The sequence below is a fragment of the Zootoca vivipara genome, chromosome 8 (assembly GCF_965207765.1).
Source record: "Zootoca vivipara chromosome 8, rZooViv2.hap1.1, whole genome shotgun sequence".
In the NCBI taxonomy this organism is placed as follows: domain Eukaryota; kingdom Metazoa; phylum Chordata; class Lepidosauria; order Squamata; family Lacertidae; genus Zootoca; species Zootoca vivipara.
In genome coordinates, this window is record NC_142591.1 from 31,887,959 (window position 1) to 31,914,033 (window position 26,075).

Sequence of the window (26,075 nt, forward strand, 5' to 3'; positions counted from 1 at the left end):
TTCCCTGGCAGCCACTTTTACTATCGTTCAAGGAACAATCTTATACACAAGAAACTGGCATAGATAGAGCAAGCTGATGAAATTAAGCCGGCATAAAGTTGCACCAGATCCAAACTCTGTTCATCAGCAGAATTACTCCTGGCTGAGCCAGCCTAAGCCTAGCAGGGGGGAAACAAGCCTTTAAAATAGTGTTTGAGTTGCACCATCCCTTTTATGGGCTGAACTTATGGTGAGCTTTCCTCGGTCATGTTACCCAACTGAAAGGGCTTAAGATTCACCCTAAGTCCCCCCACTCTCTGGTTCCACCACACCCCTTTTTAAGGGCTTATGCCAGTTTAAGATCCACCAGGCCCGACTCAGCTGGCTGGGTGCAGGTTGAGTTAGGCTGGGGGAGATGCACCACCACATCTCTGGCTGAGCCAAGAATGAAGGAATTAAGCTGATGTACTCAGGCCATGCCAGGATCCTCCCAGCTTAGCCAGAGATCCACTGGATCCTAAACCAGGGGTGAAAGAAGGCCAACCGACACCTGGGGCAGGGCAAACCGCTGGCTGTGCATGTGTTGCACCACTACGTACGATGCATGCATGGTGTTGCTGCGTAGGACGCATGTGCAGCGTCGCTATGTACAGCGCATGTGTATGATACCGTGCATGTGTTGTACATAGCGGTTGCAGCTGTAGCGGCGACGGAGGGATCCCACTGCCATCCATACGGCGCTTGAGTGGCGCCAGCAGCAACCCGCTATTTACAGCACATGTGTGGCGTCGCTACATACAGCGCATGCATGCGACCCCGTGCATGCGTTGTACATAGCGTTTTGCCGCCGGAGCTGCTCAAACGCCGTACAGACAGTGGCAGGATCCTCTGCTTGCGGCTGCAGCCGTGAACGGAGGATCCTCCACATGTGGCTGCGTCAGTGCGATGGCTGCTCGCGCTGCCACGGCCGGGGCGGCCGGGCGAGCACCCCGTGGGGTGCCTTCTTGTCACCCTCCCAAAATGGCACCCGGGGCACACCGCCCACCCATCCCCTGCCTCACCCCGTGACACCACTGTCCTAAACCACTCATCTTGGTGGATAATGCTATAGGATTGCACTCTTAGAGTTCTATTTTCATATGCTTTAACATGATTTGGTGATGATAGTACTTTTGGGGCAGTTTTGGCGTGTGGGGGCATGTGATTGTTATCTGAATTGTAAAAGGCAGTTCTCAGACCACCTCATAACTCCTTGGTACTTTTTTCCTGGGGAAATACATGCTTATGCTGTAACTGGCTGAACTGTAAGGCGTCACACTGCCAGTGGAACCCAGATACTTACTCCTATGTATCCACAGAATTCCACAGAAAAGTGATGGCTAATTTCTCAGGATGGGGGATGGGGAGGCTGCTGCTGCTTACATTCAAGCTGTTTGCGAGGACTGAATCCTCACCCAGTCATCACCAGTCCCTCCTCCTTCAAGCAGCATATGGCAAACAACCCCCCCACCCCCACAGAACTTCTCGAGCTGAGCAATCAGGAAAGAGGCTGGCCCCAGAGGCTTCCTGCAACTGCTGGGCTTGAGTAGTATTGCTGGGAACCTTTCATCAAGGACTGTCTTCAAGGGCCCTTCTGTTCCCAGACTGATGCAAGGACCAACTCAAGTTTCCCCAAGCTGAGATCTTTAAGATCCTCCCATGTCTTCTAGCCAAAGGTTCCTATTGAGCATGCTCAGAGTACACAAATGACTATGCAGAGAAGTATATATACTTGGTTTTGACTATAAGAAGGTGGCATACAAATAATTGACAAGGACTATGATGGTGATTTGTTTAATTGCTATGCCCAGCCCCACCCTGTGTGACACTAGGGTTTGATGTGGGCACCATTGCCATTCTAAGAGAACATTCTAAGAGTTCATGGTGAGTTCTAGCACCTCTTTTTCTAGGAAAATAGCACTGGTGTAACCAAAGTGTAAAATCTGCTCTACAGCCCATCCCAAAGCACAGGCTGCCCTAGCTCTGGGCCTTACGTGGCATTTCCCTCCCACTCCCCTTACTCTTTCTTCAGCCTCTTTGACCCTCCAGCCTGTCAAGCCCTTTGACTCTCCAGCACAGAAGGCAGCTCGCTGCCACGTGCCTTGATCACTTTTATCCCACTGACCTCACAGCAGCCACACAGGCGGCAAATGCTTCTGAATCCTAGTTGCTGGAAACCACAGAAGGGGAGCACGCTCTTTTTCTCACCAGCAACTATTTGGGAACAGGACGTTGGCCTAGATGGGCCATTGGCCAGATTCAGCAGGCTCTCCTAGATGCTCCATCCAAGAGAGGGCCTTTCCGCAAAAAGACACTTGCTTTGCCTTTACTCCTCCTAGCCACACACATCTGCAAAGGCTTCTCAACACGCATCAGTGAAACCTGAATTCTACTTTTCCCTTTTCCATTCTTACTTCTTTTTTTAAGGTTACACGGGTGAGAAAAGGAGGTCACATTACCCTGAGACAGCACCACCACCACCACCTATTTCGCAACAGGCAACCTCCTAGAACCTTAGAGTTGGAAGGGACCCCAAGGGTCATCAAGTCCAACCCCCTGCGATGCCGGAATCTCAAGTAATCCAAGTTTGCTCTGCTTAAAAAAACTTCCAAGGGAAGGAGTCAAGAGTGCCCACCACCTCCCATTTCCAGCGGGGAAACTCTGCTCGCTTCATCCGAGCTGACCCGTCCCGTCCCTTAGGGGAAAGGAGAGAGACGCTTCCATCGCAGCCACGGGAGGCGCCTCCAGATGGCTCCCTCCCTCGGCTCCGCCTCTGGTGAAGACCGTTCTTCCTCCGTCCCAGAAGAACCGCTATATTTAACGCGCTGCAAATAAACTAACCTCTCATCTCCCCCCCCCCCTTAAATCCCGGGAGGCCGGACGCCGTTGCCTCGCCACCCACCTTTGCTGCCGGCGCCCTCATCGCTCTGGTTAAACTCGAAGAGGAAATCGAAATCGAACTCGGGCTCTTCCTCCTCCAGGCTGGTCATGGCTTGGGAGGGAGACGCAGCAGCAGCAGCAACCTCCTCCTTCTCCGACGGCGCGGGGGGAAAGTTGCCGCAGCCCCGGACACCTGTTGCCGCGCCAGCGAGCGAGGAGCCTCCGCCGCCGCCTCTGGACAGGCCTGGGGGTCGCGCTGACCTCCGCGCCGGGCAAAGCTACCCGGGAGCTGCCTGCTGGCTGGCTGGCTGGCTGGCTGCAGGTCCCGGGGCGGCGCGGCCCCTCCTGGGCGGCTGTAACGCGAGCCTGGGGCGCGCGTTCGATTATCGCCCGATCTCTGCCTGTCTGCGGGATCCGCCCCCTGCCTTTGTTGATCTACACCCGGAAACATCAACAAGCCACTTGCTCTGCCCGCCTCGCGCTCTCGCTCGCTGGCTGGTTCCTCTTTTTTTAAAATAAACCCTCTCTGCTCGGGTTACAGGCCCGGGGAGGGGGGTGCAGCCAGGAGAGGGACGCTGGCCTCTCGTCTCCTCTGCCGCGGCCACCTGTCCGAGTTAGGCTCCTGGGTGGGGAGGGGGAGGGGGGTCTACCTCCTTCTCCCTTTCAAGTTGGCTGCAGTTTTATTTGCTTCCATTTCTCTCTGCACCACCACCACCCTTTCATGTACAGGTGCCTTGGTGGGTCTTTCTCTTCCACAACCCCAATGGTCTTGGTGATGTGGTCTGAAAGTTGCCTTACATCTTAGCAATCGGGCATTTTCCCGCAGATGCATATCCAAAGGCATAACTCCTTTGCGGAGGCGTCGAAATTTTATGAAATGACTATTCCCTTCCAAAAAGAAGAGTACATTCTTTGAAGGTATTTAGTGGGTGACCAGGAAACCTGCCCACCCCCCAGCATGTTCCCTTATGCGTTTAAGAACCTTCCTGCTGAAAACCCATAACTTTTCCAATTTTGTTGTGCTATAGCCATTCAGACAGCAATAATGTAGCATTGGGAAAGCACAGAACTAATAAAGCAGAATAAAGCCATTGGTAATATACCTCCTCTTTCCATATGAACTGATCTGGACCCTGTGATCATCATCTGAAGCCCTTCTTCGATGCCTCATCCATGAGAGGTCTGGAGGGCGACAACTTGAGAAACGGGCCTTTTCTGTGGTGGCTCCCCATGTGTGGAATGCTCTCTCCAGGGAGGCTCAACTAGCACCTTAGTTACATATTTTTCCTCTATGACCAAACCTTTGGCTAATTAAGAATTCCATTGCTTTTTAAAAGTTATTATTATTATTATTATTATTATTATTATTATTATTATTATTATTATTACCATACCCCACCCATCTGGCTGGGTTTCCCCAGCCACTCTGCATGGCTTACAGCACATAAAAATGGTAAAACGTTAGTCTTTTAAAATTTCACAATACAGGGTTGCCTTCAGATGTCTTCTAAAAGTCAGATAGTTGTTTACAGTATTTCTATGACATCTGATGGGAGGGCGTTCCACAGGGCAGGAGCCACTACCAAGAAGCCTGGTTCCCTGCAACCTTACTTCTCGCAGTTTCTTCTGTTTTATTAAATTTATTAAATGGCCTCGGTCCAGTATACCTGAAGGAGTGTCTCCACCCCCATCATTCTGCCTGGACACTGAGGTCCAGCTCTGAGGGCCTTCTGGCGGTTCCCTCACTGTGAGAAGCAAAGCTACAGGGAACCAGGCAGAGGGCCTTCTTGGTAGTGGCACCCGCCCTGTGGAACGCCGTCCCATCAGATGTCAAAGAGATAAATAACTAACTGACATTTAGAAGACTCTGAAGGCAGCCTGTTCAGTGAAGTTTTTAATGTGTGACATTTTAATGTATTTTAAAACTGTTGGAAGCCGCCCAGAGTGGCTGGGGCAACCCAGCCAGATGGGCAGAGTACTATTATTATTATTATTATTATTATTATTATTATTATTATTATTATTATTGTGTGTGTGTTCTTGTTTGTCTTCTCATCTTGTATTTTTATGTATTTTAATGTTGTGAACTGCCCTGTGATCTTCGGGTGAATGGTGGTATAAAAATTAAACCAATAAATACTACTATTGGGTCATTAACATGTTGTACAATATACCCACAATAAAACACCAGTCTAGAGGGGCCCTACATCAGTGGACATTTTTACTGCTTGATCATTCCTGGGCTTCTGGAGAAAGGGCAAGATATGCACTGGGGGAAAAACAAATAATAAAATACCCAGAGGATATTAGCCCACAACAGCCAATCGTGGAGGAGATACTGAAGCCCTTCTCCCTGCCCTCTTTTCTATAGTCCCTGTGTTTTGTTCTTCACGTTCATCAAAGGGCAAACATGATGACAACCTAAAGTAGATCCATGAAGCTTTGGCCCATCTCAGAGACAGCAGGTGAGAGAGTACAAATAACCCGAGCCCGAAAAGCCCACACCTACAACCCAGATCACAACTTGTTCAAAAGAGAGCGGAAGTTCTTGCGGAACAAAACATGCAGGAATGGTGTGAACCAAACCCACACACCAAGTTATTCCAAAGAAAAGAGGGTTATCAATCATAGCCCCAAGAAGCCAGCCAACAACCTGAGGCATGTTGGTGCCAAAAGTTGCCAACTCTTGAAACTCACGTCTGGTATTTGGTGCCCAGAGCCAGGGCAGGTGGTGGGGGTGGCAGCGCTGGAGCTAGGAGCAGCATGCAGCCCTCTTAGGCAAGCCAGGGGGTGGAATAAAAGCTGTTTTAGATAACCAGGTACAATTAAAATAACAAATGAGGAGTGGGGGGGGAATCCCCCTCGGTTTTATGGCAACGGGGGTGAAAGTAAAACAAAACCAAAAAAAAACAGCCATATCTTTTCTTTTTTCTTTTCTTTTTTCTCTTTTCTTTTCTTTTGTCCTCATTGCTTAGCAATGCACTTGCTGCCTAGGGGGGGGAAATCCAAATGGCTCCCTCAAGGTTTGGAGGTAAAAGTAAATTGGCCAGGAGTCGGGACACATCTTACAGGGGACACCCTGCCGCAGCCATGTGTTAACATTTTGTTTCTAGCAATGGTAGTCCTGGGGGGCAGGGGGCAATGAAGCTGTCGGGCATTTACTTCACACCATAAAGGCAAACCCACAGGTACTTTGTTAGGGGCACCATTTCACATTGCACGTCTTTGTGAAGGTGGCAGTGCTTGTCGACTGAATGGGCTGCACACCGATCCATTCAACCTACAGTCTCAGCCAGGCCATAGGAATTGGCTCGGAGTGTTGCTTCCGCTGTAGCCAGAAACAGTGGACACACTCGTGCCTCCAAAAGCATGCAAGAATCAGATGTACTTGTGTGTGTGTGTGTGTGTGTGTGTGTGTGTGAACATTCTGCCAATTTCCCTAACGCTAGTCACGAGAATGCCTGTGTCTGTTGCAAAGTTAAACAAGGGTGCAACCCTTTCAACAGTGCTGGCCTAAAATGTTTTGCCCATGGAAGCACCAAAAAGTGCCTCCTTCCAGCACGCTACAGCCCGACGTTTCAAGAAGCCTCATTCAGACATCTGTTCCTGCCTTCTCATCATATATCCCTCTGAATTTCACCACCTGAAACAGCCTGCATGGGACAGACGGCCTTGTCTTCCAGCATTACATCTCATCTGGGTTTCTTTAGAAGTTACGTATGTACAACACACATGTTAGAACTAAATTGTGGGAGGGGAACAAGGTTGTGTTTTGAAAGACGGTTTACATCTGGGAGCCAACAACTGGTCCATCTTAAATGCCCCTAAGAGACACATTTGTGAGTCCAACCTGTGTCTGAAGGCAACTGCAGATGTCTCAAAACTTTCAAAAATGTGATAAGAATATATGAATGTAAGAAGAACCAGCTGGTCCATCTAGTCCCGCATCCTGTTCTCACAGTCATCAACCAGATGCCTGTGGGAAACCTGAAAGTAGGACAAGAGCACTCTCTCCTCCTGGGTTTCCCAGTACAGTAACTGGTATTCAGAAGCATACTGAACTATGGAGGCAGGACACAGACTCCATCATGACTAGTCGCCGTTGATAGACTCACCCTCCATGAGATGCACCTTACAACTCCAAGAGAAAACTTGTGAACTTTAAATCTGCTTCAGAAATTTTGGATGTACTAATGTCTGCTTTTGGGGAGCATGGTGCATTGTCATTTTCTGAGGATGCCTACCTGCCACTTAGATATGGGTATAGAGAGAATCCAAGAATTCTGGCATATCTACCTGCAGCCTATAAGCAGGCACCTGGGCTTTTGTCCTGTGTTCCTCTCATGTGATGAATTTTTATCATGGTGATCTCTTGCGGAAGCATTCTTGGGAATTAAAATTTAAATGCAAATGAAATACGTAAGGGCTGTTCCTTAACACCAATTGTTGTTGTTGTTGCTGTTGGCACCTGCAAACGCATTTTTCTGTCTTCCTCAACCACTGTTATTTACTCTGAACTATCTTTTGCTAGGTCACCAGACCTGGATGATTAAGTGCTCAAGATACATTTTGCTTTCTTTCGGTGTGGACACATTGGCGTCCAGGTCAATCGCATGACCAGTTTTTATGCACTGAAGTCAGCCCAAGCTGGCCTTTGCAGTAATTTTGTCATGCTTAACCAGCTGCACAAATGCCATCCATCATCAAGCACCCACAAATGTGAGGGAAAACAACTTTTCTATGAACAGTAAATCCGAGTGGTACTGTTGAACCAAGGAATTCCATCTGGAGCAAGCAGGACAGGATTGCATTTTTGATAACTTACTTTGAACAGCTTTCCTTGGAGAATAACATTTCTGTTCGAAAATTGGGAAGCAGCTGATAAAATAATGATTTGCGCCCACGGATTTTTCCTTCTCTTCAATCTGAGATGTTTACGAGGCAAGTTCAACATAACAAATTTACTAGAAAATAAATAAACTATGGCTGACTCGACTTCCTGTTTAGAAAAAGTGCTGTGAATGGGTCCTTAGAAGGTTTTGTAGTTCCAAGGAAGTAGGGTTGTTCCAGTTGATGATTTCTGAATGTTACTTACCCCCCCCCCCAAAAAAAAAAAATGCACACACTTTTTGGTGGAAAGACTTGCATCTCTCACATTGCTTTTCTTCACCTCTTCTGACTAACCTCCTACAAAGAAAAAAAAGCAATAGCAAACTAACTAGCAGGGGCGTAACCAGGATCAAAACTAGGGGGGGGGGCAAGCCATGGTCGTTCAGGGGCGGGGCCAAGGCACAGAAGGGGAGGGGCCACAAAGTGGGCGGGGCTAAAGGGCCAACGGGCCTGATGACATCGTGGCGGTGGCAGCAGCGGCCACCTTGTGCTTCTGGGGCTGGTAGCGTTGGCGGCTACCCTGCTTGGCTGGAGAGGACGGGAGGGTCGGGCAGGCGAGAGGGGGTGGCAGGGCGGGCGAGGCAAGACACGGCCGCAGCCACGACGGCTCCGAGGCGTTGCTGCATATCAGCATAATATTTCAACCATGGTTCAAGCCCCACCTTAGGAAAAAATCCTGCATTGCAGGGGGTTGGACTAGATGACCCTTGTGGTCCCTTCCGACTACAATTCTATGATTCTATTGATATATTACCATAGCATATGCATCATTCTGCTTTCTTGAATTGTCCTACTCCTAGGCATAGCATCCAACTCCTAGAGGCCTAGGTGCCCCCCCCCCAATTACTGGTAAATACCGTATTTGAAAGAGTCATCCCCCCATGTTGATGGGCTTTCTATGTGGGGCTTATCTGCCCCCCCCCCCGTATTTTATTAAGGATGGAAGAGGGAGGGAAGGAAGGAAGAAATAGAGAGAGAGATAACTCATATTTGTGGGTGTCTCTGGATGACGCTGTGATGCTGGAACTCTGCAGCAAGAGGACAGGAGGGTCGGGCAGGCGAGAGGGGGTGGAAGGGCGGGCAGGGGCGGGGCAAGGCATGGCCGCAGCCACGACGGCTCCGAGGCGTTGCTGCATATCAGCATAATATTTCAACCATGGTTCAAGCCCCACCTTAGGAAAAAATCCTGCATTGCAGGGGGTTGGACTAGATGACCCTTGTGGTCCCTTCCGACTACAATTCTATGATTCTATTGATATATTACCATAACATATGCATCATTCTGCTTTCTTGAATTGTCCTACTCCTAGGCATAGCATCCAACTCCTAGAAGCCTAGGTGCCCCCCCCCAATTACTGGTAAATACCGTATTTGAAAGAGTCATCCCCCCATGTTGATGGGCTTTCTATGTGGGGCTTATCTGCCCCCCCCCCGTATTTTATTAAGGATGGAAGAGGGAGGGAAGGAAGGAAGAAATAGAGAGAGAGATAACTCATATTTGTGGGTGTCTCTGGATGACGCTGTGATGCTGGAACTCTGCAGCAAGAGGACAGGAGGGTCGGGCAGGCGAGAGGGGGTGGAAGGGCGGGCAAGGGCGGGGCAAGGCATGGCCGCAGCCACGACGGCTCCGAGGCGTTGCTGCATATCAGCATAATATTTCAACCATGGTTCAAGCCCCACCTTAGGAAAAAATCCTGCATTGCAGGGGGTTGGACTAGATGACCCTTGTGGTCCCTTCCGACTACAATTCTATGATTCTATTGATATATTACCATAGCATATGCATCATTCTGCTTTCTTGAATTGTCCTACTCCTAGGCATAGCATCCAACTCCTAGAGGCCTAGGTGCCCCCCGCCCAATTACTGGTAAATACCGTATTTGAAAGAGTCATCCCCCCATGTTGATGGGCTTTCTATGTGGGGCTTATCTGCCCACCCCCCCACCCCGTATTTTATTAAAGATGGAAGAGGGAGGGAAGGAAGGAAGAAATAGAGAGAGGGATAACTCATATTTGTGGGTGCCTCTGGGTGACGCTGGGATGCTGGAACTCTGCATGTACAGGAGCCTTGTAAGCAGCTTTCTCTCTGCTTGATTTACAGCAGGCACGTCCAACAGGTAGATTGTGATCTACCAGTAGATCACTGGATGTCTGTGGTAGATCACTGGTAGGTCACTGGCACCCCTAAAAAAAGCTCACCCAAAATTTTCCTCCTCCCTCAAAAAAGTTGAACTATGACCTGAAGCCCTAAACAAAAATGGACCTCCCTCCCTCCTAAAAGAAGCTCAACAAGTTTGACCTAAACCCCAAAAAACAGGGCTTCCCTTCCTTTAAAAAAAACTCAACAGCTTTGACCTGAACCCCCCAAAAGGGGGTAGATCACCCCCAGTTTTAAACTCTGAGTAGATCAGAGTCTCTTGGGAGGTGGCCACCCCTGATTTACAGTATACAGATGCAGGAGGAGGGGCAGACTGGAACACCAATGCTTTTTATAAACATCACTGTGTCTGTCAAAGCTACAGCCCCCCCCTTTCTTATTCACTTCTTTTTAGCCTTGCAGAGCCACCTTAATCAAATTGAATCCCCTGAGTCTGCACCCTCATTAAATCGCCAATAGAACTCTTAATGCTCCTGAATGCTCATTAACAGCTCCCACTTAAGAACAATAGGGTGAAATGGTCAGCTATCGAATCTTGCCTGGGGATATATGCTCCATTGTCTTAACTGCTTAACTACTGGTAGCCACTTTGCTTTATTTATTTGATGTGTTTTTGTTACTGCTGTGTGTCCCCCCCCCCCAGCAAGCGGAGACTTAGCTGCTCTTGCTAAAGCAAAGCCCTTTCCACTTCAGTTTTTGGAGGGGAAAAGTGCTGGTTATGGTCTGTAAAATACATTAATTTTTTTGCTTCTAGGGGGGGCAGCTGCCCCCTCCTGCCCCCCCTGCCTACGCCCATGCTAACTAGGCTTAATGTCATAAACAACACATCCTTTTGGAAGGCAGAAGGAATGGGGGGGGGTTCAGCTAAAAAAGTCTGATACAGTCACCAGGGGACCTGGCAAGTGATAAGGTTTGTATTTCATTCCACTGGCAGACAACAGTTTCCAGTTTCCCAGAGCACACTGATTAGGATGCACTTGTATCTTCTTGGCTGACTGACACATGATGAAGCCTTGAGGATGAATGGCAGCTGCTTGTCTGAGTGGGCTGGCAATTGTGAGAATAGCTGATCCAGAGCTTGCAAGCACCCCACTTTTGATTCCAACCAACAAGACCCTCTGGGAAAGGAAGGGGAATTGCCTGCAGATACGTTGCGTTCATATGCTATGAAATAACAGCAAGTTGTGTTGCAACCAAGGTCAGCTGAACCTGGGTTTCAAATCTTCACCTGCTGGGTCTTATTTTAAGCTCACCCAGTACATTTTTTTTAGTCCTTACATTGTGTAACGGTGTATTTGGGGTGGGGTTGGGTTTTTGGGGGGGGGATTGCACTGCCTGACCTTGCAGTAGTCAAGTTTTAGGAATGGGCTGCTAGGTTGCGATCCACAAAGCGGTTCAACTCAAGTCTTTGGCTTCCATTACACTAGTGCAGCTTAGATCTGAGAGCTTGAGTTCAAGGGATTTGTGGATCAGGCTAAACATACATTTCCCTTCAAGCTGTTTCTGGCACCCCATTTGCTAAGGATCACCAATCTTCTGGGAGGGGAGAGTGAATAGCATTAGCAGTCATCATTATTACCACATATTACTACCACCCAGTGGTGCCAATTATTACATAAATCACACGAGAAAAAAGAATTTTAATAACAACAGACATCCATACAATGTACTAATTAAAATGTATGTTCCCAAACACTGGGACTTCACATTATAAAATGTGCTGTCATTAATTAAAGCCCAGAATAATGCCCAGAACAATAAACAAAAGACTAGGGCAGACATGAAGATCATATGTTCCAACCAATATTCCTATTGCTCACCAGACCTGTACCCCTTCCAGTCTATAATTTTAGCTCCTAGCACCCACAGACAGTACTCACACTCACTCTGAAATAATTCTGGAATAATCCAGTACAGGGATTCCCAAACTTAAGTCTCCAGCTGCTGCTGGACTACAATGCCAATCATCTCTAGATAGCAGGACCAGTGGTCAGGGTTGATGGGAATTGTAGTCTAAAAACAGCTTGAGACCCAGGTTTGGTAAACCCTGATCCAGTAATTTAGTGGGAGTGCCGCACAGTAAGTGTCTTTAGGACCACAGCCCAAAGTAGTTGCTTCCCCCACCCCTTTAACAAGAAGCTGTTATTTGCATTGCTTGGCTTGTAATTAAATCTTTAAAAATGAGGTTTTTTATAAACAAGGCTTTAATTGCCTGCTTGAAAAATACAGTGTTTCCCTTTAGCCAAGATAGTTTTAAAGTCTGCAACATGCAAATGACCTCACCGTCCCAGAAGCCAGCACTACGGAGCTCCCAGATCTTCAAGGCTATATTTCAAAGGAATAGTTTTTAAAAGCAGTTATGGAAATGGTATTCCTCTATAGACTCTGGGAATCCCATTTTCCAGGATGATGGCTGAAAAGTCCATCAAAGAGTGCCAGGAAAAAAACAATTTTTTTCCATAAGATCCAGTATGCTTCTCCCTTCTCCCTACTTTCCATAACAAAGTACTATATTGCCTTACACATTTTCTATTATGGTTTACACTGCTCTGGCAAACATCTGCTCCTGGTCCGTCCGTCCCCCCTGGCAGTTTGCAGAATCTGATACTGAACTGGTGGCAGTCACTGCTGGCCCCTTTACACTGTTTCTTCAAACATTCTTAGCAAATATGTTACCCAGGCATCTTGACAAGGAACTAGCTAGGCACTCTGATGTTGGGCAAGGGTGTGTTTGTGAGTGAGTGAGACCTGGCTTTGAATGAAAGAGGTTGTTGTTGTTGATTTAAGAGGCACATCTGCACCGCCGATTGGCAAGACAAACTATGTTGTGAAATGTACCAGCTTTCCCTGCCTTTCGATTTCTTCTTGGCTCCCAGCTGTTTGTTAAAAGTTTGCTAGGCTGAATCACCAGGGCATTATTTTTTTAAAGGACTTGGCATCAGTTTTTAAACTACCATCCGGAAGATCAGAATCATCATGGCAATTTTTTAATAGGAATTTGAGGGGGCAGGAGAGGAACCGAAATAAATAAATGAAGGGTGGGAGAATAAGCGCCTTTGTCTCACAGTTTCTCCCCTTTTCTCATTCTGTTTTTAGTCAATTTGATTTCTAGTCTTCGTTTTAAATATTTAAAAGTGAAGGAACGCAACAGCACCACTACTGGCACAGGAACTCCCATTCCATTTAACTGAAGAAGCCTCACCCCCAAATACTGCACCCATATCTGAAAGTTAAGGTCAAAATACAGTAAGAATTTATGTTCGCAGTGTATGTGTGCGCACATGCGTGTGTGTTTCCATTGAACAAGATTCATCTATGGAAACAAGTGAGTACAGAAACAGACAATGAAATATTGGAAGCAATTTTCGGAAAACTGTTGTGCCATGCAGCTCTTAGAACCCAAAGATGCCTACGAACACTAAATGAATATCAGGAACAAAGCGGTAATAATGGCCGTCTACCCAGGGAACTTGAGAAACTGTCTTATACTGAGTCATTGGTTGCTGCAGCTTGTATCGTCAACCCTGACCCTCCAAGTTTTCAGCCAGAGGCCTTTCCCAGCCTTCCTGGTGTTATGAACAGGCAGGACAATAGGCAGGAGGCTTCCCAGTGGTGGGACCCACCGGCTGCTACAATCCTCTTGAGCACCTTACCCCCAAAAGGGGATATTAGTCACTAGGCAATAATGATTCAACACATCTGGGTCCAAGGAAGTATTTTTAAGGAGGGGATGCGCCACAGACTCCTTCAAGGCAAGTGGTACTTCCCCTTTCTCCAGTGAAGCACTGATCATTCCCTGCACCCGCTAGATTTTGCAAACCATCATGGAGTCTTTTAAAGAAAAATCAAAAGAAAAAAATAATTTATAAGAGAGATACGGCTGCCTCAGTGAGTTAAGCAAGTCTTGGGACAATTTTGCCTAAATGCCCTCCACAATTCACGCACCTGCAAAGCAGGCATAACTATGAGGTTGCTGCAATTTCATTCTGCACTCATCTCTACCTGCATAGGAGACATACCAGTACGGTATGTCCAAAGTTGAGACGTAAGTTAATGAGAAAGGGGGAAAGCTTTTGCTTCTTTTGAAAGTTGGTGATAATATTTAGCATCTCTCAAACAGAAGTGTGACATGCATAGGTGACTTAGCAACATATGCTTGCCGGATCATATTTGGTTCAGGCTGTTTGCAGGATGAATCGAAGAGATCTGCTGAGCACTAAAAACACTGAGCCAACAACAACCAAGTGAGCATGCAAATATACCCACGCAAGCTAGAGAGTCTCATTGTGAGGAAACAAATGAAACTGTTGCAGCATTAAAATGCAGAGAAGGTTTTGGACACTGTAGCCAACGACTTCATCAAGAACCAAAGTGATTTTAAAAGTCCTCTTAGGTTCATTATTAGATTAGAGTTTTGTCGTGTTAAAAAGAGACAAAGGGCTAGTAGAGAGCAATGTGTTGCTGGAATTGGCGCACAGAGTAAAGCAATCTGGGGAACTCTAACAAAAAAAAAAAAAACGGGAAGCTGCAGCCCAGTGTTGTTTGCTGCTAGTAGTGCATCCCAGTCCCCTGTAGCATCATTTTACAAAGTTTGTGCAGCAAATATTGCTTGAAATACTTCAGTGGGTCTTGAAATACCTAAGGTCAATGGATCAAACTTATTGCATACCCAAGAACTAGGGGGTCACATAGTTGTGCTTCCAGCAAGGAGCTTTTGCTTTTAACAGCTACATCACAGGCAGGAATTATGTGCTCAACATGTGATGAAAATAGACTCGTTTGTATAATATTTGACTGTTTGTCTTTCTATCTTCTGTTCAGCCATTTTGACTGCACTAGAAGCTATTGTCTTTCTTCTTTCCTGGCAGCCTTTAAACCTCTGTTAGCCAACATGCAAATATATGTGCCAGTTGTCATGTTTTCCTTGATTTAATGGCTTCATATGCGTACAAGCCTGAGGGAGAAGCCTGCACAACTAATGATTGGCCAAGCTGAGCACCAGCAAACTATCAGACCATCCCCAAGCTTTGCAGTTCTAGGCAGACAGTGACAATTGGGAAGGTTTATTGAGCTCATTTTAATGGTTCAAAACTGTACAGGCCTTCCAAAGGAGAATGCAGACAATCATATACCAAACAGTGATGTACAACAGAGGGTATGCAGCTATAAAGGGAGCTACTCAGCCATCTCAAGCAAACATCTGTAACTTAGATCTTCCGTGAAAATCACGATGAATGTCAGTTAACATGATTGTGTTTTCAGCCTTCCTCAGCCTGGTAGCCTTTAGGTCTTGTTGCACTCCAACTTCCATCAGCCCCAGTCATCAATACCCAATGGTCAGGGTTGATGGGAGCTGGAGTCCAAAACATCTGGAAGGTACCATGTTGTAGAAGGCTGGTGTAAATGAGCCCACAGACTTAAGTCTTGGCATCATTTTTTTTAGGAACACTACACATATCAAAGCAAAGGTTATTTCAAGCCAGAAGCCTTATTTGAAAAAAGAAAGCTTGAAATATTACAAAGATATTCAGAGCTGTGCTAAGTCTCATGCAAGAAGCTGTGAAGTTCATTTCACTTGCCTAAACAGATAGAGGGCTTCACTCCTATATTCACAGGAGCAGGTCCCATTGAAGTAGAGGTGGCATTATAAAAAATAAGTTACAGCTCAAAGGAAGATCTCATTTTTTAAAAGGAACAGTGATAGCTCTTTCTATACAATATAGTACTGTGCAGAATCATTAGCTATCTATGTCAGTGTTTCCCAACCAGTGTGCCTCCAGATGTTTTGGGACTACAACTCCCATCATCCCTAGCTAGCAAGACCAGTGGTCAGGAATGATGGGAGTTGTAGTCCCAAAACATCTGGAGGCACACTGGTTGGGAAACACTGATCTATGTAATACATAGGAACCAACTCCTGGAGGCTGAGGGCCCTTTGCCTCCTCATATAATATTTGAGGGGGGCAGGGCCCACCAAAGTTAATGGTCATTGCCTTTCAAATAGTGTGCAAGTGTGCTGTGTCTTGTAATTGATTATGTGGAGCAGGAGTTACCTGCCCTCCCGGCCAATATTTTGTTCAAGTTGGCACCCCCATGCAATATATGACCATATGATATAATACTCCAATAACTTTAAATACATAGTTTACATATTAGTATATCAAGTGATAATTGGTTTTTTTGAATGTTCATGGTATGAAAGAATTGTCTTGATCTATTATTTAAGGCAATTTAGAGGTGACATTTGCTTCTTCCTGCCTTTTAAAATAGTTGGCTACTGCACAGTAAAAGGTAAAGGGACCCCTGACCATTAGGTCCAGTTGCGAACGACTCTGGTTGCAGCGCTCATCTCACTTTATTGGCCAAGGGAGCCTGCGTACAGCTTCCAGGTCATGTGGCCAGCATGACTATGCTGCTTCTGGCGAACCAGAGCAGCACACGGAAATGCTGTTTACCTTCCCGCCAGAGTGGTACCTATTTATCTACTTGCACTTGACGTGCTTTCAAACTGCTAGGTTGGCAGATGCTGGGACCGAGCTATGGGAGCCCACCCTGTCACAGGGATTTGAACCACCAACCTTCCGATCAACAAGCCCTAGGATCTGTGGTTTAGACCACAGCACCACCCTATTGCAATAGTACACTTAAGGGGGCAATCCTATGAGATGAGCAGCTTCAGATGCAGTGGATCTCTGGTTCAGACAGCCAGGCTCAGATGATATTCCCTGGCTCTGCAGAATATATGACTCAATTAACTTGTTCATGCCAGCTCAGTCCAGGCTCAGCCAGCTGAGCTGAGGCCAGTATAAGTCCCCAAAGAGGGGCTGGGGTAGTGGTGGGAGTGAGATTTAGGAGGGAACCTAAGACTGTTCAGCTCAGTCACATGACCTGCCAACCCAGGAGCAACTCAGCTGCTGAATGAGGTTGGAGCTGGCGTAACTTTACGCCGGTTGAACTTACACTGTCTTCCTTCGTGTCCGTTTCTTGTGCATTGGATTGCTCCTTTAATTGTCATTCAACAGACTATTTGGAAACTGAAGCACTTTAAACTAATTTCCCCCTAATCCTAATCATGAAATGAGCCTCATTGGACCTTGATCCTAAACGTATTCTCTCAGGCGTAAGTCCCAATGAGATCAGTTGGGATGACTTTTGAGTAAGCATGCTCTGACTTGCAGCTTTCCATTGAGCTGATTTCCCTTCGGAGCATCAGGAATCACTTGCAAGTAAGAGTACAATCGTAGGCACCCCTGTGCAAAAGTGCATTCCACATTAATTTGAAGTAAATCCTATGATGGTCACTAAGGCATAGCTGCCAAGTTATTCCTTTTTTTTAAGGGAAATTCCATTATGCTGAATAGGCTTCCTCGTGAGAAAAGGGAAAACTTGGCAGCTATGCACTAAGGTAGCAAATGTTCAGGTCTAGGGTGTAGCTCCTTACCTGTTGCCTTTAACAGAGATGTTATAAAAAGTGGAGTGAAAGTGAAGGGTGCAATCTTTTGCATACTTACTTGGGAAGAAGCCCTATTGACCATGACCATGAATTCTGAGTGAATATGCATAGGGTTGTGTTTAAATCCAATTGCTCTAGCGGTTTAACTGGTTTGTAAGGTGGGGTTACTGAAAATCGCTGCCGTTTGGCATCAGGTAAGGCGCCTTCACTGTTTCCAGTGCTTGGAAAAAATGTTTCTGTTTAGACAACCCTACCCAGACATGTAGAAAGTTTACATGTGTATTGATCTGTTTTATCACTTACTGCTGAATTTAATTATTTTGATGTTTTAAATGGTGGTTTAAACTGGTTTTGTCATTTTATTCTTTTACTTCTTTGAGCAAGCAATATAAAAATTATATGAAATAAATAGAACACTGTTACGTTCTTCTGGGAAGTGTTGCAGTTCAGTGGTCGACCACATGCTTTCCGTGCAGAAAGTCTCATGTTCAATATACCTGGCATCTCCAGGTAGGGCTGGCAAAAAGCCTTTCCTGGCAACCTTGAGAGAGTCTTTGCCAGTCCATGTAGGTAGACAGTGCTAAGCTAGATGGACCAAGCATTCTGAATTGCTATAAGGCAACTTCCCACGAAACCAGTTGTTTTGGAATCTTAAGGAAGCCCATAGAACTACTGTACTCTAGAACAGTGACAAAATAAAAAAATTCCTTCAGTAGCACCTTAAAGACCAACTAAGTTTTTATTTTGGTATGAGCTTTCGTGTGCATGCACACTTTGCTTTTCTGCAATGCAGTTTATCCAAAGGCCATTTTATTAAAGTTTCTTGAATCTCCACAACAAGACAACAGGGAGGGGAGAAAGATGGAGGTAGCCGAACCAAGGAAACAGACCATTTTTGAAAGAAGTTCGGGAAGGGGAGGAGACTAGCGTTTTTTCTTAAGGTTTGAAAGTATTCCTAGACTTTAGAAATCGAGAACGGTAAAACGGTTTTAATTAGAGCAGGGTGTGTGCTCTGTCAGACCTCGGCTTCCTCCTACCCCAGCCGGCGCTATTAAATGCTAGCATTTAGTGGTTAGAAGTAATTTGAAGGGCTGGATTGGTTCTGCACACTGTTAACTCTGTAAAATATCGGCGCGCACAATGCACAGAGGCAGCCGCATACTCTGAGAACTCCACTGTGTCCTGGGATTCCTTTGGTTTCAGAAGGAGGCTGCTCCACCCCTCCGATCCCTTTCCACCGGCTCCCATAAGCATTGCTCTGTTGCACATCCCGCGTAAGCAAGGCGCCTGCCCACACGCATCAGCCGGCAGATAGTCAGCCAGCCCACCCCAAGGGACTCCGGCGATGCCCCTTAGAATAAAAATTAAAAGAGTGGGGGGGGCAGCCTCTCCCTCTCCGCCTTGAGCTCAAGGATCTCGCAGCGCCCAAGGCCAAGTTCAGAGAGGGAGAGGAGACACCTATTGGCAAGAAGTCGCAGCAGGCAAAACGAAAAAGGAGGAGGAGAAAAAAAACTGAAGGCTGCTTTGGGGAAACACCAGGGGGACACCGCTTCCCTCCTCCCAAGCGCAGCCGCCAGCCAGGCCCTCCTGCCGGTACACAGAGAGAGAGAGACACGCGCACGCGCGCACACACGCGCGCACACAGCCCGGCGCCTGCCCGGGTTTCCCTTGGCGCGGCTCTCCACAGAAGCAACAGCAGCAAAAATGTCAGAAAAGGCAAAGAAAAATCTGCATGGGGAGAGGAGAAAGCGGGAGAAAGCGGCTCGGGGAGAGCGAGCCACGAGCGGTACTTTACCTTCTTCTGCCGATTTCATGCTTCTGCGATGGGACGGACGCGCACCGAAAGTTTCCCTTTCACCACTGGGCTGGATCTCGAGGCGCCAAGAGGATTTGGCTCAGAGGGTCGCCGCTTGGCATCCGCTCAGCACAAAAAGAGAGAAAGTGAGGTGGAGGCAGAGGGAAGAAGGTAGATCCTCTCTCGCGCGCGTGTCTTCACGCCCACGTAGCACAGCGCGCGTCTCCAAAGGTATTAAATGGAGACTCCAAGCTGGTGTTTCCCTCTTGCCACGGAATTTGGAAAGCCAAAGGCGCGCACTGGGGGGGGGGGGGGGTTTAACAGAATAAAGCTGGATCCTAAGCAGATGACATTGAAATTAGCGTTGAGTGGGACGTGGGGAGAGAAGGGAAGGGAAGGAGGGGTGGTAAGGGCAGGCGCAAGGGATCCTGCCCCAAAGAGGAGCGAGAGAGAGCGCTTAGGAAGTTACTCACACGCGCTCTCCCTCCCTTCTCCTGGTGTCTTATTCAGGGCCGGGGTTTATTTTGATCAGGAAAGTTTGCAGAGTCTCTAAGTCTCTCTCTGACGCACGGCTGCTCGGTGACTGCTGCCTTTTTAAAGCTGGAAAACACCCCCCTCCCTCCTTCCCCCTCCCAGCCCCTCTCTCCGCCCAGAGCCCCGTGATGTCACGGGTCCTGAGAGCTCCTCTCAGCTGCCTGACGAAGGAGTCAACCAGCCAGGCCAGCAGAGAAGAGCGCTGCAAGCTGGAAGAAAAGTCCTAGAGGAGGACCCCACTCTCGCTCCGCTCCACCTCCACCGGAATCTGCTGAGCAGGCAGATCTTCGCCACCGTCGAGGCTGCGACCCAGAGCACCCACCTAACCGATTCTATCTATCTATCCCCGAAGTTGGGTGCGCGGGGGACCTGGTGTCTGAGAAATGTGAGCCGCAGATCAATAAAGGTGGGAGGAAGAGGGGCTGGAGAGAGCAGCGGAGAGGGACTACGCATGTTGAAATCATTAGGCTGAGAAAAGGGGGGGGATCTCAGGCTTCCCCCGCTGTGGAAATTTGGAAAAGAGCATCAACTGGCAAGCATCAGGAAGGAAAATCCCATTCTGCTAAATTACTAACAGACTCCGTAGAGTTAGTTTCGATAACTGAGATTTATTGAGATGGGTCTTATTCTGTAAATATTTCAGCAGCGCTGTTTTGAAATGGCAAAATCAGCCCGGGAGGAGTGAAGTGGCGCGTTTACAGCTCCTCCCTCTTTAAAGCAAAACACACACACACACACACAATGCACTGTGGCACTTGAAAGTAAAGGCTGCGATAACTTTTTATGAAGGGCCCAAATAGTATGCTGGGCTTTGGTATCGTTCAAGCCTTCTGTTAATTCAATCCTTTCCCGCCGAGCGTTTTTCATTATATCACTCACTGCGGCTCTTGATTTGCCAAAATTTAAATTTTGGGTATAATTCCTCGCTGGAGTTGACAAAAAGAAGATCTGGGCGGTTAAAATCTCGGGCGCATGAATAAAAATAACAACCACCACCCTGTAAATCTACTTCACAACACTCCATTTGTCTGGGGGGAAAGGAAGCTATGCCGACTCAGTGAATAAGAAGAAGCCGGTTATTTGTGTTCGGGAACTGCTGAAAACGTGCTACATTTGGCACGGACCTCAGACAGAGCTTAGCGTAACTTCTGGGGCGGTTTCCTCCCCATACGAGCTCGAGACTCCTAAGTGCTTCACAACGTCAGTGAAATTCTAGTGTAGCGAGAGAGATCTCCGAAAGAAGGGGCGCCGCACGGCCCTCCCCACGCTCACGGCTTTTGCGCTCCTGCAGGAGTTCTTTGCAGAGTTGAGTTCGGAAGGAGAGCGAAGGCGAGCACGTGCGCGCGGAAACAGGCTTGCTCAGCCTGTGGATATGTTTGGGTGGAAGAGGCTCGTCGCGATGCGCTTTTTGAGACTTTCTCTGGGAGTGAGAAGCTGACAAACCCTTCACAGAAATCAGTAGGGTTGATCCCGAGTCAATATTGCCACGTTTCTCAGGTTAGGAGCGCTCAGTAAGATTGGTAGAGATTAGACTTTCTCAGGCTCGTGAGTTCGAGACCCACGCCTCGCAAAATGTTCCTGTTTTGCAGGGGCTTGGACTAGATGACCTTCGAGGTCCCTTCCAACTCTACGTTTCTATGATTCTACGACCTCTCTTCCTATCCGGAAGCGTTGCAACGGGCCCTTCTCCTCCTGATTTTGCAGTTCCACCCCGAATTCTTGAGTGGGCAACAGGTATAACTCATTTGATACCCAAGTTATGTGTGCCCAATATGTGGCTCCATCAGCCGGTCTAATTATCATGCCACTGCTACGATTCTGCTACTACACACTGGACAGAATCCGACCCGATACAATAGGGGCATTTCCTAGTTTTTCTGTTCCCCTTTTGCCACTGTTGGGCGGCTTGGCGCTTTCCGGTCTTGAACTGGGAATGGCATCCGGAGATGCACGAAGGGTCGCGCCCGCCCTTTGTTGGGTAGGAGGGAATTGGGGGACAAACGAGCAAGAAAAACCAAGGAGGGGTGTTGGTGGGAGGAACATGACACGAAGCCTCCTTTTAGTGAGTCGAAACACTGATCCATCCAGTCAAGGGTCGTTCACATTGATTGGCAGGAGTGGCTCTCCAGAATTTCTGGCAGGGGGTTCTCCCTGGAGCGCAGAGGACCTTTGGCCGCAAGGCATGGATTCTAGCAACGGAGCGCAATGGCCATCCCTTGAGTTTTAGTTTCCACACGCTTTCGGAGTTTGGGGAGTTCCCCGTCATAGTGAAACCACCGGCGCTATTTCTTCAAATATAGAGGAAACAGGAGGGTGCCTCGTGGGCGAAGGATTAGGGTTCAGTTCGCTCAACCTGCATGTATTTTGATCTAGCATTTATTCCGCTCCTCTTGGCCGTTAAAATCGTAGGGGTACATTTCCAGAGCTGGGGTTGAAGGGACAAGGGGGGGGGGAGGAGAGACAGAAAAAGGAGAATTGTTGACACTTAGCGCCTGCGGACCCGCAACCACGATGCGCTCTGGTACACAGGCATGCACGCTCACACGTCTCCAAGTAGACGTGCGGATGTTCCGAGCACAGCGGGATGTGCCGGACTTCAATCAAATATACGGAGGCGAAGCAGGAAATGTCTATCTCCTCTTGACACAGACCACTGCAGCGACACGCGTGCGTCTACAGAAGCGCAGCATTTGCCCGGGTATTCGCTACCACCGCAGAAGCAAGAGTTGGCACCCTGGTCTTTGCACTGCGGACCTGGATATACCCAGTGGAGGACCTACATTTTCGTGGTCCTGAAGCTTGCTGGGGGGCCCTTCGCAACCAGTAATGAGGTCTGGGTAACCACCGTTGTCTTCTTCAGTGGGGTTGTTCCATGACAGATCACCACACCTTTACAACATCTGCGCTACTGACTCTCAGACTTTGGGATTGTTGAAATATACACAATATAACAACAAAATAATAATCAATTTGAGGATTAGGGGCCCTGTAGTTCAAGCTTCATTCTTTCTATAGTAGATCGCCCCTGGGCATACCACATTCTTATAGCATCGTGTGCAGGCATGGAAAGACATCCACAGCCTACCGAGGTGTTTCCCCCACCCCCCAAAATGAATCGTACTTTTAAAAAAAAAACCCGAGGTGGGAATACATGTGGAGGCAGAGGAGTTAATGAATTGTTTAAGGCTATGGAGGTCTATATTTGGTGGAAGTTTTTTGGGGGGAGCTTGTGGAGTTTATTTCTGTTTTTCTCCCCACAGCTGACCAGAAAAAGTATCCACACATGGTATCAATGTTCCCAGCAGGAGAGCATTCGATCGGAACACCAAGCGATGCGAAGGGGCCATCACGGATCTAATACCCCCGAGCGGTGCTTCCATGTTCACGCATCCAGCGGCGCGCGCACACACGCAATCAAGCTGTAGGAAAGTGGCGCACGCGACGGGGGCGGCTTTTATCCCGGTGAAAAGTATGCGCTAAGGGAAAGTTGAGCGCGCGCGCTGTTCATCCTCAACACGGTGCCCTACGGAAGCACCGCATGGGTGCTGGACGCCTCCTGCTGCTATAGTCGTCACTTTGAATGGAAACAGGGCTGCATTTTGGGGAGTAGGGGGGGAACCATCCCTTGCGGGAGGGGCCGTAGTTAAGCTGCACAGCAGCACATGCCTGGCTGACACGCAAAGAGCACGGCTTCCATCCCTGCCGTCTCCAGTTGGGCTGTGAGAGAAGCAACACACACACACAATCTGAAACCGCGGAGAGCCGCTGCGAGTGTCCCCCCCCCCCAAAGCTGTAATTCGATGGAAAACAGCTCCCTAGGTTTCCTCCATGCCACCACAACACACACACGCACGTGCGCAATAAAGCCGTCTTCCCCACAGCAGCCCTCGCCAACGCCGGCCCAAAGCGACGCAAACCCCACCCCGCCAGCCCCACGCGCGCGCCTCCGTCCCGTCAGAAGCCACCCAAATCCTCTCTCCGCCTCCTTCCCTCTTCCTCGAGCCCCCCCTCCACACACCAGCCCCCGCGCTGGCTCTGAGGCAAGGGCTGGCGCGCGGGTGGGAATTTTGTGTGTGCGCACGCTCGAGCGCGTGAATGTGGAGGCTTCCCGCTTGAGCTCCGACAGGCTGCTGAGTGAGGATGAAAGCTGCTCCCTCCCTCCCTGCCTCCCTCCCTGCCTCCTCCTTTCCTGTCTGCTTCCAGCGAGCGCTCGCTCGCTCGCTCTCCCTCCCGCTTCTCCGGCGCTGAAATGATGGAATCCCCAGTCTGTTGCCTCCTGTTTAATGCCGTTGCCTGGACCACCGTGGCTCGGCTCCAAGTCCGAGGGAGTTTTCGAGGGAGGAGGAGGAGGAGGGCGGCGGGAGCAGCAGCGGCGGCAGCGGCAACTGCAGCCAGCTAACCTTGGCCGCCTGGGCTGCGGCGCGCAGCTGGCCCCACCGCCAGATGTTCCCGCTTGCTCGCTGGGCCCAGGCGGCCCCCAGCGCTGGCTCCCCACGCCGCCGCCGCCGCCGCCGCTGTTCCCGCCACCAAGCTGAGGGAAGCTGTCTCCTCCCGCCTTCTGCTTCTCCCTCTCTCTCTCTCTCTCTCTCTCGTCTCCTGAAGTTTGTTTACAAGCGCTACCAGGAGAGGCTGCGAACCTGACTTTATTTTAGGGACTGGTGATGACTAACAAAGTTACAAGGGAGCTTTTAGTACCGAAAAACAAGCCTATTTTTAGTCGGGCCTGTTGTTTCAGTGGCTGGACTGTAGCAATTTCACCCCTACGCTGCTTGAAGATGCCAGCTACGGAGAGGTGCCCTGAAAGAACAACACACAAATAGAGAGAGAGAGAGAGGCCTGTTCCAAGTTTTCCACCAGAAGGCATGTAGTAGTCGTTAAGAAATAAATAACCTGCCTGAATCAACTGGAGGAATCCCACACACCATTGTTTTGGATACAATCGGCTTTAATTTAATTTGGCGTTTCCAGGACACAGGCCCCACGGCTGTTTCCCACCTCCCTTCAGGCCAAAGGCAACCCTCAAAAGAGTGTCAGGTGCACTTTCTGTGACCTCTCTGCATTGGGACAGCCGAGCCCTGATGCTGGAGCGGGAATAATGCTCTGCATTCATCAAGGACCCCTCCTTTACCTTCCTATTTATTTAAAACATTTCTTCGCCACCCTTCGTCCGGATGGATTGAAAGAACCGGGGCCCTGCAAGTCAGCGGGAGAAGGTGTGTGCCTCCTTTAAGCACAGCAGGGAAATATATGGCATATTATATATGTCTCTCCTCACTGCCTTGCTGTGGGGAGAGCTGCGCTAGGTAACACAGTGACCACAGCCAATGCAGGTCAGGAGCTGGCAGCATTATGGCCCACATCTAAGGAAGTGGAGAACTTGGTTCTATGTGCCCAGTGGCTTTCCCCAAAAGCACATCCCTGTGCTTCACAACAACCTGGAAAATCAGTAGAATTCAAAGGGTGGAAAAGGGAACTCATTCCACCTGGTGTGTGCAAAAGGCCTGGCATCACCTAAAAGCATAGCTGCCAAGTTTTCCCTTTTCTCGTGAGGAAGCCTATTCAGCATAAGGGGAAATCCCTTAAAATAAGGGATAATTTGGCAGCTATGCCTAAAAGTATAGTGTACAGACTAGGCACCAGGAAGTTCCAGATTCAAATCTTTCCACAGCACACACTAAGCATGCCAAAAAACCTAGAGTCCTTCAACCCAGTAGTCTCCCAATCTACAATATGGTAATAACAACAATAAAAATGTCATCATCATGTCGTAATAATTATACAGAAATCACATTATTACTATATCCCTTCCTCTTTTAATGCTAAAAGGAATGCTAAAAGGAATAATGCATATAAAAGGAATAATGCATATAACAGAAATGTATCATTAAACGATGGTTTTACTACACAGGGTTGCTGTGAAGATTAAAGAGATCATGTAAATGAAGCGCTTTGAACTTTATTTCGGGGTGGGGGTGGGAATTGCCTTTTCAAATTCAGGTTGGCTGTGTCCTAGTCACTTATAAGTTTAGTTTTATAGCTTTATGATCATGGCTTCCAAACTGTACACCCAAATTTTGGGGGGGGGGGGGTTGAGTGGGTGTATGTTTAAGTTCCAGGCCATCTAACTAATTAATCTATTTTGGCTTTGGGACTTTCATTAGCATATAAGTGCCAACCCCCCCCCCCTCACTCCACCACCATCAGTTTTCCTACCGATTTAATATTTCTGTATGATTCTTCTTGGTTTCTACAAGCCTACTGATTACCTTTACTTTATGGCCAAGCACAAGAGGCAATCAACCCTCCTGAGGGTGGATAAGAGTGAGAAAAGGTTGCTGGATTGAGGT

General features: G+C 48.2%; 1 protein-coding gene across 4 annotated transcripts in view; it reads right to left on the minus strand.

Moving 5' to 3' along the window:
• The window catches only part of NFATC1 (nuclear factor of activated T cells 1), a 137,617-nt gene extending 117,838 nt beyond the window's left edge, over positions 1-19,779 (minus strand). For 3 of the 4 annotated variants that reach the window (XM_035126467.3, XM_035126469.3, XM_035126466.3), the window contains exon 1: positions 2,921-3,384. In XM_035126467.3, the coding sequence (XP_034982358.2) occupies positions 2,921-3,008 (88 nt within the window). In that variant the 5' untranslated portion in view covers positions 3,009-3,384. Of the gene's footprint in view, positions 1-2,920; positions 3,385-19,194 lie in introns of those variants that run through there. The other variant, XM_035126468.3, reaches the window with a different exon arrangement.
• Between the last annotated feature and the right edge of the window lie 6,296 nt (positions 19,780-26,075).